Raw genomic sequence first — 18,077 nt, forward strand, 5'->3', positions numbered from 1 at the left:
TATTCGCACACACACACAGACACGCATACACATGCATATGCAGACGCACGCATGGAACTTGCATTTGCATGCATAACCAGAAACAGCAGCATTTCCCTTGACCCCCGTCGATGCGCCGCCTTTCATGTTGCACATTTCATGCATTTCCTTTGTGCTGCCAACTTATCAAGCTTCCTGTCCGGCAACCCGAACCCGAACCCGCACCCACATCCCAATGTCCACGCCCACAGTCAACCACACGCCCCTCAACCACTGACCAACAACAACAACAAGAATGAAAACAACAACTACAGCATTAAGCATATACAATAATATATTTCCCATTTGGCCCAATGTACAATATATATGACATGATTCTGCATTTTTGCAGCACGCACATAATTTTTCTGATTATTTTCGGTTTTGTTGCAATACAATTTTTCTTTTTTCCTTTTTTTTTAAATACTCTATAGAATGAGCTCAACTGCAAGTCAATTGTTTGTTTATGTTGCCATCAAAATAATTCTATTTATTTATGCATAACTGGATTTCATTATGACATTTCTAAGAATTAAATCGGGGATACTCCAGAAACATGTTCTGTATGCTGAGTTATTAGTTATTATTTAGAATATTAAACTGCTTTCATATTCCGGATGTCGTAAGAGAAATTTCAAAAACATTTCGAAGCAAGCTCTATAAATATTTATTGCTTTCACTATGCAATATTTTGGCTTTTGATTTCATAACATTCAAAAACTGCTTTTATAGCTGAAAGATATTCAATATATTAGGCAGCTGAAATTGTTTTTAGAACTAGAAAGTGCTGAATAAATTTAAGCGAATTTCGAAACATTTTTATGGCGACAGGTTGCGGTATTTAAAAGAGAAATTTTAAGGAAATAAAGTTAAAAATTTATATAAGTTTATGTTAGAAAAAGAATTTTAAATAATGGTAAAAATTTAAAACATTTAAGAACTGTCCTTAACTAACAAATAGTTTGCTTGAAATTTACTGAAAATTGAAATGAAATTGAGAAGAAATGACAAAAAAGGAACTTTAAATAAATAAATGTATATTTTTGTTGAACTTTTAAATGTAACGAAGATTTAATTTACTAAAAGTTTAGTTAAAACGACGTACAATGGCAACTTAACTATAATTAAAGAATATAAAAATAGGAGAGCGCTAAAATAAAATAGATTTTATTATTTTTGGTGCCTGCACAATAAAACCATATGTAATTTGGTATCTAGAGTAGTTAAGCTATCGGATTTGGGCGCATGATTAGTTGGACGCATATGAGTTTATCAAATGCAACGTTGCAACGCCATTTTGTGGGCAAAACGGAAGTGCAGGCCATGTTGCAACGTTGCGCTGCGGTCGAGAGAGCATTTTATATAATTTATTTATTTATTTATGCATTTTTCGCATTTATTGCGCAAATGTTTTGCTGCATTTGGGGCGTGGCGTTGGCGGCTTATATCCAGCATTGCAATTAGGTTGCTTTGCAATTGCTACGCCAAAAAAAAAAACAGAAAAAAACGAAAAAAAGAAAAACGAGTCTGGCAGACATGAGATCCTAAGGCCATGTTGTTGATCGGGCAGGTGGCTGACGCTGACGTTGAAGCTGACACAGAAAACCAGACGAACGACAGCAGCAGCAACAGCAGCAGCAACAGCAACAGGCAGTGTGGCAGCAACAACAATGTGCAACAACAACAACAAGATGTGGCACTTGACATGCATATTGCAAAGGTCTTTCCCAGGTTTTTGTGCCTTGTGTGTTTCAGTTGTGGCTAACAAATAGCAGAGCGAGAGCGAGATAGAGAGAGTGAGAGAGAGAGCGAGAAAGACCTTCGGCTTGGGAACCCGCCAAAATGCAAATGACGAGCTCAAAAAGAGAACTTTTCACGAAGCCTTTGATGTGCACCGCACCACCAACAGCAACAGCAACAGCAACAGCAAAGACCCAAGAACACCACCCGCTATATAGTCGTATATATGTATATATAGTATGTTAGTCCAGCATATGCTTGCCAAGCACGCAATGGCTAAAAATAATCGATAGTGTTGTTGTTGTTGCTGTTGCTGCCGCTCAAAGTTGAAGTTGATGTTGAAGTTGCGCGTCTTGAAACGTTTTCAAGCCAAGCTGTCAACTGTTAAGCTAATGTCCAAGGAGACAGCTGCTCTTGAGGGGCAAAGATGCGGCAAGCGGAAGTCGTTGACGCATCAAATGGCGACAACAAGCACTTCCGCCACATGCACAAAAGGATGCCCAGCACGAAGCACGAAGTCCTCCAGAAGCGTTGCAAAACTTTCGATTTTGCCCCCCAAAAAAAAAGGAAAAAAAAAATGTGAAAGAAATGTTAAAAAGGCAAAGCACAAAAATTGAAGTTCTAATCAAACAGCGCACGTTCTTTGGCAGCAAGAAGCAGCAGAATAAAAAGCAGCAACAGCAACAACAAGAACAATGTCACATGTCGAGACCCCGTGAGTGCTGTGAGTTTTGCTGTGAGCTGTATTGTTGCCCCCCTGCAAAGGGGTCGGCAATCAAAACGTGTAGAATTCAAAGCCAGACGGCCCCAAGGAAGCTGACAATTGACGAAGCTTTAAAGCACACACAAATACACACAAACAAACACATATACACTTACACACACACGAACACAGACAGCCACAAGCTCAGGTAAAGTAGAATAATACGTAGGGAGTTTGACGATAAACCCTTATCTATGGCTGGGCTTTTGGAATGTGGATTCTCGCAGTCGCTTTGGTTGTTGTTGTTGTTGTTGCTGCTGCTGGCAACTTCTCATATTCCACCAGCAAATTGTTGCTGCTGTGGTTGTTGTTGTTGTTGTTGGCTCCTCTGCTTTGGCCGATCGTCGTCTGCTCTTTGTGCATTCTTTCAGTTTGCTTTGCGCTCGCATTCGCTTGGCTGCGCGACCTGTGGCGAGCACCAGCAGAAGTGTAGACTCGAAGAGTGCGGAGTGGAGAGTTGAGAGTGTGTAAGGGGAAGTCTCTCCGGTCTCCGGTCTCTGGTCTCCAACGAGCCATGCAGTCATCCGAGTTGTTGTTGTCGTTGCCTGTTGTCGCCGTCGCCGCCTCTGTCTCTGTCGCTGTTGCTGTTGCTGAATTGAATTCAAGCAACGGTGATTCATCGAAATTAAAAATAAGTATTGTATCTGTATCTCAGCAGCGCTTGTGTTTCGCATTGTTCTCATCACACTCGAACTCGCTGCTGTTGTTGTTATTGCTTACTTTACTTTAGTTAGAATGCTCGCATTTCCTGAGCTCTCAACTCAACTTGACTCGCATTAGATGCGACGCTTTGACCCTGAAGCATAGGATACAGAGCGAGTGAGAGAGACGCTGCTCTCTATCTCACTCTCTCTCTGTCTCTGTCTTTGTGTAAAACTATTTGGTGGCATTTCTGCAACTGATTAAACTGTTTAATCAACAAAAAACACAATCATCAGTCGTACTTCCAGGAAAACGTACTCTATCACATTTCCCGACCCAAGAGAACTGCGAATTCCGACAAACTTAAATTCAAGGGTTTCCCATCAATTAGAATACAACGGATAATATTACTTCACTACTTGTTGAAAACAAAGAATTTCAACCATAAATTAAGTGGAAATATTTACATAATAATCCAAATAATCAGTTCAACGTCAGATTGTCTTTACAACTACTCGATATTAATTGCCGGAAACACAAGAATCTGAATGTTTCTAGGCTTGAGAAACAGTTTGATAATAATCCAAATAGTCAGCTCAACTTGAGATAGCTTTTATGCTCGTTGCAGGAAACAAATCGAATCTTAAGAGTCGAAGGCTAAAAAGTAGCCAAGTACCTTAGATATACGTTAACTCTTTTTCATTATAAACTGTAAAGAGACTATAATATAATAGACGTAATCAAACTTAGTAAGTGTCAGTGATCAATAAAATAAATTGCACATAATAATAAATAATCAGAATAATTTGGAACACATAAGAAAAGTGTTTCAAAACTCATAAGCAAGAAAAGTTAAATCACTTCAACAAATATTAAGAATGTTTATGAAAAACAGTTCTATACAAAGTTGTATTAAGGAATATTAAAAAAAAACAGTATTTGCATAAAAAGTAACATAGCATATGTTATATGGTATATTCGTTAGTTCGATTAAAGCAACAATAAATTACCTTATAAATGCAATTTATTTACATTTGGTAAAAAAAACCTTATTAAAATAATTCGAAAAATTATTTATCTAAATGTCATTTCTTTAGAAAAATGGGGTCAAAACAATATAGATCTTTTCACATAAATAGATAACATTTTAAGAAAATCATTTTGATTTTTTAATATAACACAAACAAGTAAGAAAGTTACAGTCGAGTGTGCTCGACTGTGAGATACCCGCTACCCATTTTGAATAAAGGCAAAATATTGCGCTATTTTTTCTTCAAAATATACCGAAATCACAAATATACTAAAAAATAGACCAAACGGTATATTTGTTATATCGATATGGTACCACATTCAAAATATACCATAGACGGCACAATATACCAGATTGTCAGCCAAAGCAACTCAGACCCCTAGTAAGTAGGCGTTTTTGCCCATACAAAAGTATTTCTTTCTAAACAATTTTTATCTGATCGCAATCAGAAATCATAAATACTATAGTTATTATTGTATACACCAAAAATATAGCTTGAAAATTACACTTGTTTTTCGATTTTATTGATTTGCGGGGGGCGGAAGTGGGCGTGGCAAAAATTTGAAACAAACTTGATCTGTGTGCAAACATAACAAATGCTGTCGAAAAAAAATTATAGCTCTATCCCTTATAGTCTCTGAGATTTAGGTGTTCATACGGACAGACGGACAGACACACAGACGGACAGACGGACATGGCTAGATCGTCTCGGCTGTTGATGCTGATCAAGAATATATATACTTTATACTTATTCCTGCAGGCACAAAGTTATAATACCCTTCTACCCTATGGGTAGCGGGTATAAAAATCCACAAATAAATAGAAGAAAAAGAATTAAAACAAGAACTGCAATTTAAATATGTAATCTAACTTTTAATATGAATCCTAAGTTATCAACTTCAATAGCAATACATTTTATTGTATAGAGAAAGTGTTTCACATTCGAAATCAATTGTCCTCAATAGTTGTCAATTTCCTGTCTTTATAATATTTGCTCAGTGTAGGCGCATTTTATTTTGAGATGTAAGAACTAGAGATACATATACAAAGGTATGCCTGCTCTGGCAGCGGAAACTATTTGTAATCTGTGAGCAATTTGGACACCTGTTTCAATATTGCAGCTAAGAAATCTTGACATTTCTCTCGCTGATCCTTGTTGCTGCTGCAGTTTCGCTCCTGCTGACAAGGGGAAAAAGTTTTGCATTGTGTATGTGCAACATCCGGTCGCAGGGGCAGGTAACAGGAACGGAACGCAACGCAACGTTCTTTGACACTGACAAGGATGTGGATGTGGATGAGGATGAGGGCAAGGATGCCGAGCACTGCTTCGCCTTGGTGCTGTGCTTCGCTGTGATAATCTTGCCGCGGTGGTGCTTTATCAAATTCTGGTCACCTTGGGCGGCATTTACAAAATGTGTATCCACGGCACGCACACACACACACACACACACAGCAACACACACACAAAGCATCGCACACATAGAAATGTTCGAAAAAGGCATATAGGGGACCGCTTTGGATTAAAATTTTCTTCTTTCGCTTGCTTTTTTACGTTGAATGCATTTCTCTGCGCCTGCGACAGGGAAATGGGAATGAGAATAGGAATGGGACTTGGACGGGCACAGGCGGTGGATAAGGAGAAAGGTAGAGGCAGCCGTAGAGGAAGGGGGGGACACACTCAGGGCATGGGCAAGGGAAAGAGAGAACGAGTACGAGAACGGGGCACAAGGGACAGAGGCATTTATTTTCGGCATTTGAAGTTGGTCCTTTGAAAACGGGGGTTCAAATTCAAAGCGCTAGACCGAACGCAAGCCGTACGTGCGAAGGGTTGTTCCTCGTGTTGTGTGTGTATCTGTGTGTACGTACATTCGTATGTGTCTGTGTGTGTGGCAAGGAACACATTTGGATGCCAGACTGCGTCTCAGTTTCGACTACTCCCTGTGTGACATTATGCGCCGACAGCAACGTCGCAACGTCGCAAAGTGTAAGCAGCGAATCGATTTTGGAATTCGTCTCATGCGAATGTGTGGAAAATGCTGATAAATGGAGGCACACAGTCTGGACAAGGACCACGACCAGGACCAGAAGCAGGACTAGGAACCACAAAACAGGACTTTGCTTAGCACTCCACTGTCATTGCCATGCTAATGAGTCTTGCCTCCTTTGCAGCAGCAAATGCGAAATGCAACTGCAACGGCAACGCCAACTGCAGCTTCGAAGTGCAACTCACACCTATTGACCGATAAGAGAAAGAGCGAGAGCGTGTCGTTTATTGGATTCTTTGCCATCTAGTCCACCTAGAGTGTGTGTGTGTGTGTGTGTTGGTGGGTTTATGTTTACCCACTTTGACGCTCACTGATAAGATAACGAAAGCCGCTTTTATGTCCCCCAGTCGTGACTCGACCAAACTTCGACTACTCAATGCTTCAATACTTCTCCTTTTGTCGAGCGAGTTTTCACTAAATTCAAAATTCATAGAATGCAAATGTTGGTTAAACAACATTTTGGCCACTGCACCGAGTGCGAGTGTTGCAAGTAGCAAGTAGCAAGCGGCAAGACCACACAGTCAGAGCTAGAGCCAGAGCTAGAGCCAGAGTCGTTGTTTTGTACCCTCGTTGAGCCAAAGTTGTTGTTGTGTGTGTGTTTTTGCTGAATGCGCTTCGAGGGGGTTTCCATGGCTTTGAGTCGGGTTTTTTGCTGTTGATAGCTCGTAGCTCAGGTTGAGCCGCTGCTGTTGACTTGAATTGTAACCAAAACTAGATCGAAACAAATCGTAAACACTGCGACTTTATGGTACTGCGGGCTTTTCCCGCTCTAAGCTTTGGCTGCCAGCATTTTGAAAAAGGGTTTCGTTTTTCTTTTTCGTTTTCGTTTTTCTTTATTTTTTATTTTTGTGGCAGACACTTGTATTATGTTTGGTTTATTGTGTGTTGTCGTTTTTCATGTTTTAACATTAATCTGCCAAAAACAAATGCTTTATTCCAAAGTTCGACTAGCTCACAACATACTCTGAACACCATCAGATAATAAGCACAGCAGTAATTAAATCTGAAAAGACACATAGAAACGTATACCTTGCCCGTTTAATGCTTAAACTGTTTAGATATATTTTATACTTCTTATTTATATCAAATGATTGTGCAACTTTTGTGGATCTGAACCCATAGTTCCAAAGTTATTGATACTAAAGCTCTTATTGTTGTTTTTCCTATTGATAACAGTTATAAAAAAACATTTAAAGTATCGTTACTATAGTTATTGTAATATATATATTTTGGTTAATATTATAATATAGTTTAAATGCAAAGAAATTAAAGAAAAAAGAACAAAACATAAGATTCAAGCTTTGAACATATGATTATACATACTAATGAATGCAATTTTAAGCTTCACTTTTTAATGAATATAAAACAAATAATGAAATATAGTAAAGTATGCAGAATAGATACATACATACATATGTATGTACATATATATATTTTAAATACTTTAAGTTATTAATTCTAGTACACAAAATTTAATTTGAAACTGTTCTAAATCAATAAAATGTTGAATGGCTTAATAAACACTTTATTACAATGATATTGTTCCTCTACAATTTCTTGTACTATTTCACTCTTAGCTTATATGCAGTTAGCTTGAGCTTTAGCTAGCTTTAAAGCTTGACTTAGAAAGCTACTTAAAGCTGCTTGGTATTCAAGCAGTGGCCAGGCCTGCAATTGATTGCACAGTATTAAGGCAAAATTTCCAATTGGGTGGCTTTTACATACACACATAGATATACATATATATGTATGCATGTATGTATAGATATGAGTTTGTATTTGTGTATAATCATGTAGAGCCCATACTCACACACTCACACACACACACAGACAGACGCAGAGAGAGACGCTTAAGCACGTATACGCACATTTAATGCAAATTTAAGCAGTTAGCAAGCAAGTAAAACCGTTATGTGTATCTATGTGTGTGTATGTAATATGTAGATGAGTATATACAGCGTGCGTGTGTGTGTGTGCTGCTGCTGATACATAATGCAGGGCAATATAAATAATTGCAATACATATATAAATTGCAGCCAAGTGCGTGTGCGTGCGTATGTGTGTGTGCATGTGTGTTTGTGTGTGCGTTGCATAACCGCATTTGGCGTTTACATATGCTGCCTATACATAAATATATATATATAATATGTGTGTGTGTGTATGCATATGCTTATGTAGTAAATAAATGCATCGATGCCTGCTGCCGCAGCCGCTGCCCGCTGCCCGCTGCCCTCTGTCTCTGTCTCTGCCTCTGCCTCTGCCAGTGGCGTGTTGCAGCAGCACATTGCAATTGCATTAGTGTGGCGCCCTTTTGTTCATTACACGCACAATGCTTGCATAAAATAAATTTACAGCAAAATACTCGAATGCATTTGTTAAATGAGACAAGCAGCGATGCATGCAGAGGAGAAGAAGCAGCAGCAGCAGCTGCAGAGTGTGTGGGAGTTGGAGAAGGAGACGGAGACGGAGAGAGGGAAGCTGAGGTGGACTTCAACCTATGGCCACCTTGTTCCTGCTTTCGCATTCCTTTGCATCTCCTGCTGCTGCTAATTGCAGATGCGAAGAACACATACAGCGACACTGCGGGAGAAAGGGAGAGAGGGAGATAGCACTATGCGCCCTGCATGAGCGTGTGCGTGTGTATTGTCATCCCCCCTCTAACACCCCCCTGGAGATACAAAGAACAAGTTTTTGGCATTTTAATTTTTTACATATTGAATTTTATTTCTCATGTTTCGAATGTGTGTTTTGTCTGTCTGTGTGTTTGTTTATTTATTCGCCTGAATCTACAACAGAAATATCAATAATCAAATGATATCAACTTAATCCTTGTATATATACTCATCGCGTTCTCAAATAAACTTTACAGTTCAACACATACATAGTATATACGTATATAAAGAGAGAGTCATATGACATTTGCTGTATTTTATTTTATTTTATTTGTAGTTTTTCTGTCATATCAAATAAGGCATATAAATATTGCGATCCAAATAATCAGTAATAAGAATAAGTATAAGAATTAACAAAACTGACAGATATCGGGTCTTTAGCTAAATGGAACAGATCTGAAAACTAGACTTAATTATAGTTACTATACATATACATTGTATAACATATTGTTTTATATCGTACTTTTTTCTTTTTGTTGTTTTTGTCTTTGCTTAGTTAAAAATAAAATTACGTAATTCTTGTTTTTATCATTTAATTTTTTCTTGTTTATACATATATTTTATATCACAATAGAAAAAAGAATTAATTCGCATATTCTTTTCAATCGTTTAAGTTTTTTTTGTGTTTTCTTTTTTAGGTTTTTTTTCGTTTTGTTAAGTTCTTACTTATAAATTAAACAATAAAAAATGTACAGAATTTTCATTAACGTTTTCCTTTTGTTTTTTTGCTAATAAACAAAGTTGTTTTTTTTCAGTTTTGAGTTATTTGACTAATTGATGTTTGACCAAGTTAAAAACTAAAGCTTAAATGTAGATTTATTAATTTTCGTTAAGTGTCTACTATTAACATGTTTTGTTTTGTTTCGTTTTTTGTATTTTATTTTAATCATCAACTAAATTAAACGGCATAACTAACGACGCTGCACTAAACAAATGCGAAACAAACGAAAAACAAAAACACAAAATAAAGTTCAGCACAAAGAATCTCGTTGGGCCAAATACGTATAAAAAAAAATAAAGTATTTCTAACAAAAGGCAGAGACAGAGAGCGCCAACAAAGAGCAAACTTTTTTTCTGTAGTAGACTTTGTCGTTGTTGCTGTTGTTGTAGTTGTTGTCGTTGCCGTTGCGGGCAAGCTTAAAGCGCTGTCGACGTCGCTGCTGGCGTCGCAGTTGCCGCCATTGCTGCGACTGCGTTCGTTCTCATGTTGTTGCTGTTGCGATGGAGGACGCTGGCTTTTGTTGTTGCTTGCTGCTGTTGTTTCTGTTGTTGCCGAAGCGTGAATTAAAATAAACTATTTAAATTTATTTGCATCTGTTTAACTGCGGCCTGCATTACACACACGCACACATATGCACGCAGCATTTTTGTGTGTGTGTGTGTATGTTTGCTAGCATCGTGTGTGTGCTTTACGCTTTACTCCCCGCTCTCTCGACGCTTATCGCGCGTCTCCATCGCCATGCACTTTGTTGCCGCCGTCGGCCATAGCTGCAGCCGTGTATGTTTTTTGTTTTTCTCGTTTCCATTTTATTTTTTTCGTCGCTGCGCTGCGCTGCGTGCGTGTAAGCTGACGCGCCTTCCCCTCCCCCCACAGCACACACACACAACAAGAGTGCGCCGCTGCCAGCCCCTTAGGAACCTGCGGCAACGCAGACGAGACTTGCAGAGCGCGAGCTTCAGCTCCATGAGAGCGTCGACTTCACTGCCAACGTCGCTGTCGCAGTCACTGTATGTATGTATATGTGTGTGTGTTTTGTTCATTGTTTGCTTTTTGTTGTTGGCGTTTGTTGTTTTCTACCTCTCCCACTCTCTCGCTCTCTGCCTGACTGCCCTCTCTCTGGCTCTGTCTCTGTCGCTGGCGTTTCAGTTTCTGTTTCTGTTTCTACTCGATTCGTACGAAAAACAACAAAAAAATTGAGTACAGCGTGTGGTATGGCAAACGAAAGCTATGAGTTTTCAGTGTATCTTGTTTTTTTTTCCTTAGTTTTGTGTTCACGAGTCAGCGAGTGTGAGTGTGTGTGTGTGCGAGTGAGTTTGCTGGTGTGTGTAATTACGTGCCTTGCCTTCACATCTGAGACATGCAACACGCAGGTAGACGACGAAGGAAGACAAAGTCAAAGAAGATGCGCCGCTAAAGTCACCAAAGTCACACGCATACGCATACGCACACGCACACACACCCATGCAACACAGTCGCTGGCTAGTCTTGCTGCGGCTGCTTCCTCTTCTTTAACTTCTCCGCCTCGGCAGCAGCACAAGCGTTGCAATCGTGGTGAACGCATCATCTGACCAGCCACAGTCCCAGATTGAGCTTCTGCAGCTTGGGCAGCTTCATGATGATGTCGATGCCCTTCGAGCTCAGCTGTGTGCAGCCATAGAGATCGATAGTCTTCAGATTCGTCAGATCCTCTGCCAATGTTTGCAACCCCTTGTCCGTAATCCGGCTGCATTGACCGATGTTAAGGTTCTCCAATTCATGCAGCGACTTGGCGATCTTCAGCATGCCCTGATCCGTGATCTGGCACTGATTCAAACTCAGCGAACGTAGGCGATACAGTCCCTGGGCAATGTGTGTTAATGCCTGATCACTGATCTTGTCGCAGAAGCTGACGTCGAGGGAATTGATTCCACTGCCGCCTTCGGTGAGATAGGCCATGCCAATGTCGGAGATGTTGTCGCAGGAGCGCAGATTGAGCTGTTCCAGCTTGGGCATGCGTGCCAGATGCTTCAGTCCGCTGTCCGTCACCGAGACGCAGAAGCTCAGATTGATGGACTTTAGTGAGGTCAGACCCTGTGCTATGTGCCCCAATGCCTCGTCGCTCAGCCGCTGGCAATCCTGCAACCCCAAGTACTCCAGCTGCAGATTACCCTCGGCGGTCTCGCGACTAAAGCCAGCCAGGTGACCAATACCCTGATCACTGATGTGCCAGCAGGAACGCAGATTCAGGTGCCGCAACTTCTTCAGTCCCCACGCAATGAGGAGCAATCCTGTGTTGGTGATGTTGCAACAGCCGCCCAACTCAAGGGTTTCCAGGTTCTTGAGGTGCTGCGCAATCCGGCCGAGACTTGTGTCCGTGATCTGTTTGCAGAGCGACAAATCGAGCGTCTTCAGATTGGGCAAATCCACGCTGAACGCATGTCCGAGATTCATGTCGGCCACATTGAAGCAACCGCTGAGATTAAGCGATGTCAACGCCGGCACTCCCAACACCAAATCCTTGAGGGAGCGCCGTAACGAGAGGATCTGCACCTTCTTGATGCCTCGACGCACGAGGCAATTGAAGAGACTGGGACTGGAGCGTTTCAGATGCAACTTTGCCTCGACGCCCTTCCACACGCTCTTCGCATAGGCGGCATCGCGCCACGCACTGCACACCTGTGCGGCACGCCCCAAATCCCGCACCGGCAGATGCTCGAAGATCTGTTCGAGCAGCTCCGGGAACAGATTACTGATGTGGGTGCCCTCGATGGGTGGCGGACTCTCTGGCGAGGCGGCTCTGTGTTGATGATGATGATGATGATGGTGATGATGCTGTGCATGTGCAGCGGCTGCTGCTGCTGCCGCGGCGGCTGCGGCGGCGGCGGCAGCGTGTTGCAAGTAGAGTGCGGGTGGCAGCGTCTGCAGCTGGGGACGATGATGGAGGGCGTAGGGCGTGAAGCGCAGCAGGTGGTGGGCGTTGCGTGTCAGGCCGGGCAGCTCAGTCTGTTGATATAGTTCGTCCATGTTCCAGGCGGCCGCTGAGCCAGCTGGCATGCCACCAGCTGGGGCGCCACCGCCGCCGCTGCCACCGGAGTTGCCACCGCCACCGCCTCCATGATAGTTGGTGAGGGCGGCGGCTGTTTGCAGCGATATTGTCGTCTGATGGTGGAAGGGCAGCAGCTCTGTGTTGGTGGCCATTCTAAGTGGCAGCAGTTGCTCAATCTTGCAACGAGTTGCCTTCGCTTCTACTACTACTTGTTTTTGTTTTGGTTTTTGGTTTTTAGTTGTTGTTGCTTCGTTTTACTGCTTTTATTATTATTTGCTTTTATTGTTATGTTCACTTTATGTGCGTCGCATTGCTCGCATTGATCTCTGCTTCGTTGCACAGGACTAGACTGGACACTTGGACACTCGACTCCACGACGGTTGCGTTACAATAATATTCAAACACAAAAACACACGCACACACTCAATACGGTTGCGGATTCGAATTTCTTTAGCTACGCTTATAAGTCCAATGTATCTCAATAATAATTCACTAGGCGAACGTTTTCAACGAGGCGAGTTAAACCGGACCACGACGTCAGAGATCCGCAGCTACGTCCGAACGGTTCGATGGCGAGAAACAGAATGAGCTGCAGAGCGACAAAGCGACAAATTAAATGAGCGCCATACACCACCGCACACACACACATACGCACACAGATGTACACTCTCTCTCACTTACACACACACGCACACGCTTAGATAACCACGGCAGCTGAATTCAGCAATGGCAGCCAGGTAGACGCACTCACTCGCTCTCTTCGGCTCTCTCTTGCTTTTGGCAATGGCGTGCTCTCTCAATTGGTCTGGGGCGTTGAGTCAACTTTGGCTTGTTTCCCGTCAGATTTTAGCGTGACTTTGAGAGGCTGCTAAGATTATGAGAAAATTCATAAGAAAAATAAAACTAATAAATAAACTATTGCCTAATATATTAAAAATTTTTATAAAATAGCTGCAAGGCAATAAAATAATGCTGAATATTTATTTGCTATCTAAGTAAGTTGTTTAATGCTGCCTTTAATGTACTCAACCCTTAAAGCTTTAGCCTTATTCTAAAACCCTTTGTTCTGTGCCCTCTTGTGATGAAGACAACTAATAGGATCTTTACAGAATATGGTATTAAGGTTTTGCTTATAACTTTTATTTTATGAAAACAAAAAAATTTTAATTAATCTAGACTTATACAAATGACATACATTGTAATAAAACGTAAAATTATTTATGAACATTGAAGAAATTTTTAAAGTTATTCTTATTTGAACTTAGAATAATAAGACAAAAAAATGAAAATTCAGATTTTTTAAGACTTCAAAATACGTTAAACTATACGTATTTTTTAACATAGAAATATTATTAAATTCTTGTCATAGAATAACATCAGTAATTATTTGAAGTACTAGCTAATCGATAGGCGTTCAACTCCATTTTAAATAGTTTTTTGTTATATGTATATTAAATGATTTTGAATGTGATTCTATAATAAATATAAAATAATAATTCTATTGATAGAGTTGCAAGCTTTTGCAGCCAGCATTCTAATAAAAATGAGATATTCCTCCTTCCTTTGATTTTTCAAATACTTAATTTAATTTGTAGGTTTGTAAATGGGTAAATAATAAAATTAATGTATTTGCAATTATAAAGGCGTTCTCTATAGCGCAGTTGGACTGTAAACTAAATATAATAGTTTTCAACCAGTTTTTTTCGTCCAGATTTGTTTCTGCATATTGTAGTTCATAGTTAAGGTTACATTGTGTGCATGTTCTATAGACGGCTTAATGCCAAAAACTCCGACGCATTTGTTTGCTGCTGCTGCTGCGATGCATTCCGAGCACGATCTATGTAGCAGGTACCTGTCTTGCCGAAGCCCATGTATCTTTATCTGTGCCACAGTGTGTGTATGTGCATCTGTATAGCTGTCTTTGTATCTGAGAGCGTATGTTTGAGAGTATCTTGCGTTAGTCTCGCAGGTAGCGAGACTGTCGCTGAGACTGCGACGCACAGCAATCCCGGTTTCCAAGAAAATATTAACGATATCTCCCAAAACGTTGCCGCACACAAACATAAATGCAAACCCAAAGGCAAAGGCTGTGGCAGCTCGAGTTGCATTCGCAGAGAGAGAACTGAAAACCCGCTGGGATGCACAAAAGCCGTGCCACAATAGCGGACCACGCATTGTTATTGATACTAGGAAAGCAATGCACACACATGTTGGGTAAAACTCTAGCATCGATGCAGCGGGACCCTTAAAAAAAGGAAAACGCCGACGTCGAGGTCTTAAAAAAACACAAGAGAAAATCAAAAATGGAAAAGGGACATGAGATTGGGAAAATCTGCCACTACCTGCTAGCAAATGGAAACACCCGCACCCTCGAAATGCCTGTTGAACCAAGGGGTGGGGGAACGCTGATTTCTCATGCCTCTGTCTAAGGCAAGGGCGAGACGAGAGAAACTCTCGTACAGTCACTGGCATTATCATTATCCTTGCCGAAAGCAAGGCGTGCGTCCCGGAATTTCTTTCGCTCTCCTGAGCTCACTTGACTGTCTCGCCCTCTTTCACTCTTCTCTCTCTATCTCTCTCTTTCGGTCGACTCTCTCTCTGCAGCAGTTTACCTGTCAAACCGGTTGGGCCAAAAGGGCCAGGGCCAGGGCCGATCTCTGGACTTGGACGTGGACGTGAACGTGTCAAGGCGTCGCTGGCAACGAAAAAATAATCTGTTCGTCGGAATTTGTTGGTCTCTCCCTCTTTCTCTCTCTCTCTAGAGATCTTGTCTCTCTGACAAGAAATATAGTGCGGCAGATAATAATCGATTGGTTTTTGGCTGCCTCTTTGTGCGTTTTGCACACTATGATCATCATTAGCTGCCGTTGCTGCTGTCGTTGTTGCCACAAGCAAAAGACAGCGTTGCACAGGTAGGCTGCGGAAAAGGTGCAACAACACGCAGACGCAGTCGCAGCCGCAACGCAATAGAAATATGAAAAATCTGTGGGCAGGCGTTGCCCAGGAGGAGCCCACGCGGCAAGTGCAAATCTCAACCTCATTGCCAGACTCTCTTCCCAAAAAATTATTGTACAAAGTCATCTGCTGACTACCAGTTACAGATACATTGTCTGCGTTCACTTTCAGATACTTTTGCATATGTGCTTGACATGTCTCTATTCTTTTTCAGCTATATTATTATATCGCGAATGCATCACATTAAGCAAAGGAACTGAGTGATTACACTCACACACACTCAGTAATTACTTTATTGGGCCCCAAAACACTGTGTTTATCTCATCGAAGGTGTTTTGTTCTCTACCAAATAACTCTTAACTTTATTAGCCATTGGGCCAATTTGAATGACCATCAATTTGGCGACTGTCGTTAGAAGTTAAGTCTTCTCTACTTAGAAGATAGTCCATCGATTTTCTAGCAATACTAATATGGATTTTAAGAATATTTCAGTGCAAAACCGTCTTTCCAGAACTCTTATAACCAATACATATAATTCGTAAACAAATTGCTGTACAATTTATATAGATGTATAGTTTCTTAAATTGTATATTTCAAACAGTCGGACTCATACAATTTATTATTTTCTGCTATTTATTTACACATATTAACATAATTCCCAAGTTTCAAATCTGTTAAATTATTTTCGTCAAGAACAAATTAAAATTAAAGCACTTTGTAAATATAATAATAATGTTATTGAAAAAGTAGATATCTACATAATGGTGTTTTTTTAGTTAGTGCCAACACAATTTTATATTAATTTGAAGTGTCTATATTTTCAATATATGTATACTTTAAAAACGTTTATTAATATTAAAAAAGAAGGGTTATTTTATTTGACTTTTAATCCAGATATTTGTTCTCTGTGGCATATACTTACGAGTATATCTCTAATATACTCCATTGTATACAAAAATCTATTCATTCTTTTAACTTTAAAATTTTAAATTCATTTATTTATTTCCAGCAACAGTTGTTTGATCTTTATATGACTAACTTACTATTATCATCTCTATCGTATATTTTTTTGCTCACTCTTTATTGTGAATCCAATGTCTCTTTGAAGCTAGAACTCGTTTGAAAGACTGTCTTCTACTGAAGCAGAACTCTCACTCAACTGTCATTTAACAACAATAATTCCAATTATACATATTTAATCTATATAGAGCAATTAATCAATTGTTATACAAGTTTGTTACAGTTTCCAACATGAACATTATCAAATGATTGCGGAGAGAACGTTGAACCGTGGGATCCTCAAACAGAGATCCCGCTACTCAGCCCAATTGATGCTGATCGCTATCTGATTTCAATTTGTATTTATATTTGTATTTGCCCGCATCACCGATCTCTAGCAAATATGGACAGCAGCAGCCCCTGCTGTCTAAGGGTTAAGCAAGTTTGATAACAAATTGTAACTACTGTGACGGATCGCAGCCAGATTGAAGATTTTGACGATAGATTGTGTCAAGGCCAGCTTAAGGCGCTGAACCTGCATGAACATGAACTACAAATGATCAGCTCTAATCGAACTCTATACAAAAATGCAGTTCTTTTCTTTGACACAAAACAATAGAGAAGCATTTCGAATTGCAGCTCAATTCCCAACTGCAAATGCCAAAGAAGATGCCCAGCAGATAAGCCATAAGAAGAGGGATCAGTTTTGAGCACAGACACTTGTCTGGCACTTGGAAAAACGGAAAACTGAGACTGCACGCTCTCGGCTCAAGTGCCAAGTTCCGCAGCTCTCAAATATTTCTGGCGAAAAAGGGCGTTCACTTAGAGAGAGAGAGAGAGAGAGAGTGAACTAATCAGGAAAGTCTCCCGCTGTTAGAAGTATAAAGAAATAAACTAAAGATTTAAGAATACAAAGAATCCTCATGAAATTGTTTTTAGCACGCAAAGTAGCAAAAGAATGCAGCCTCAAAGATTCGAGGAATAATAGTTAGGATCAGAAATGCTAAGTAATTAAGGCAAACTCTCGAAATATAATATTATATGATAATAACAAAAAGTTAGTTATAAATATTTAAATTTGACAAAATTTGCTAAAGATTCGTTATTTTAATGAAGTATAAATAAAAAGATTACAGAGATGGTTACAATCAATTTTTTAAACTGTATGTTGACAACAAAAAAGAAAAGAATTAACGATAATCTTCAAACCCTGAACTCATTTCCCAATTTTTATCAAAAAGCATGAGACTCCATCAATAAATAGTCACGATTTATCCACATATATATGTAAAATGTTCCTTTATTGTTTATGTAATTTAAATGCTATATGTATATATAGTATGTATATATATTATGTATGGTAAGTAGATTTCATGTCAGTTTTTTTGTTTTGTTTGTTTTCTCAAAAATTTCGTTTACATATGGCATACGCACTAGAAATTAGTGTTGATTTTGTTTTCATTTCCA

The 18,077-nt window shown here is 40.0% G+C and overlaps 1 protein-coding gene across 1 annotated transcript; it reads right to left on the reverse strand.

Moving 5' to 3' along the window:
• Positions 1-9,151: 9,151 nt before the first annotated feature.
• LOC132790647 (F-box/LRR-repeat protein 14) lies at positions 9,152-13,248 on the reverse strand. The gene has a single exon (XM_060799266.1). It carries the CDS (start codon positions 12,806-12,808, stop codon positions 11,192-11,194), a length of 1,617 nt encoding a protein of 538 aa, XP_060655249.1. The 5' UTR covers positions 12,809-13,248; the 3' UTR covers positions 9,152-11,191.
• Between the last annotated feature and the right edge of the window lie 4,829 nt (positions 13,249-18,077).

This window comes from Drosophila nasuta, chromosome 3 (assembly GCF_023558535.2).
Source record: "Drosophila nasuta strain 15112-1781.00 chromosome 3, ASM2355853v1, whole genome shotgun sequence".
NCBI classification, from domain to species: domain Eukaryota; kingdom Metazoa; phylum Arthropoda; class Insecta; order Diptera; family Drosophilidae; genus Drosophila; species Drosophila nasuta.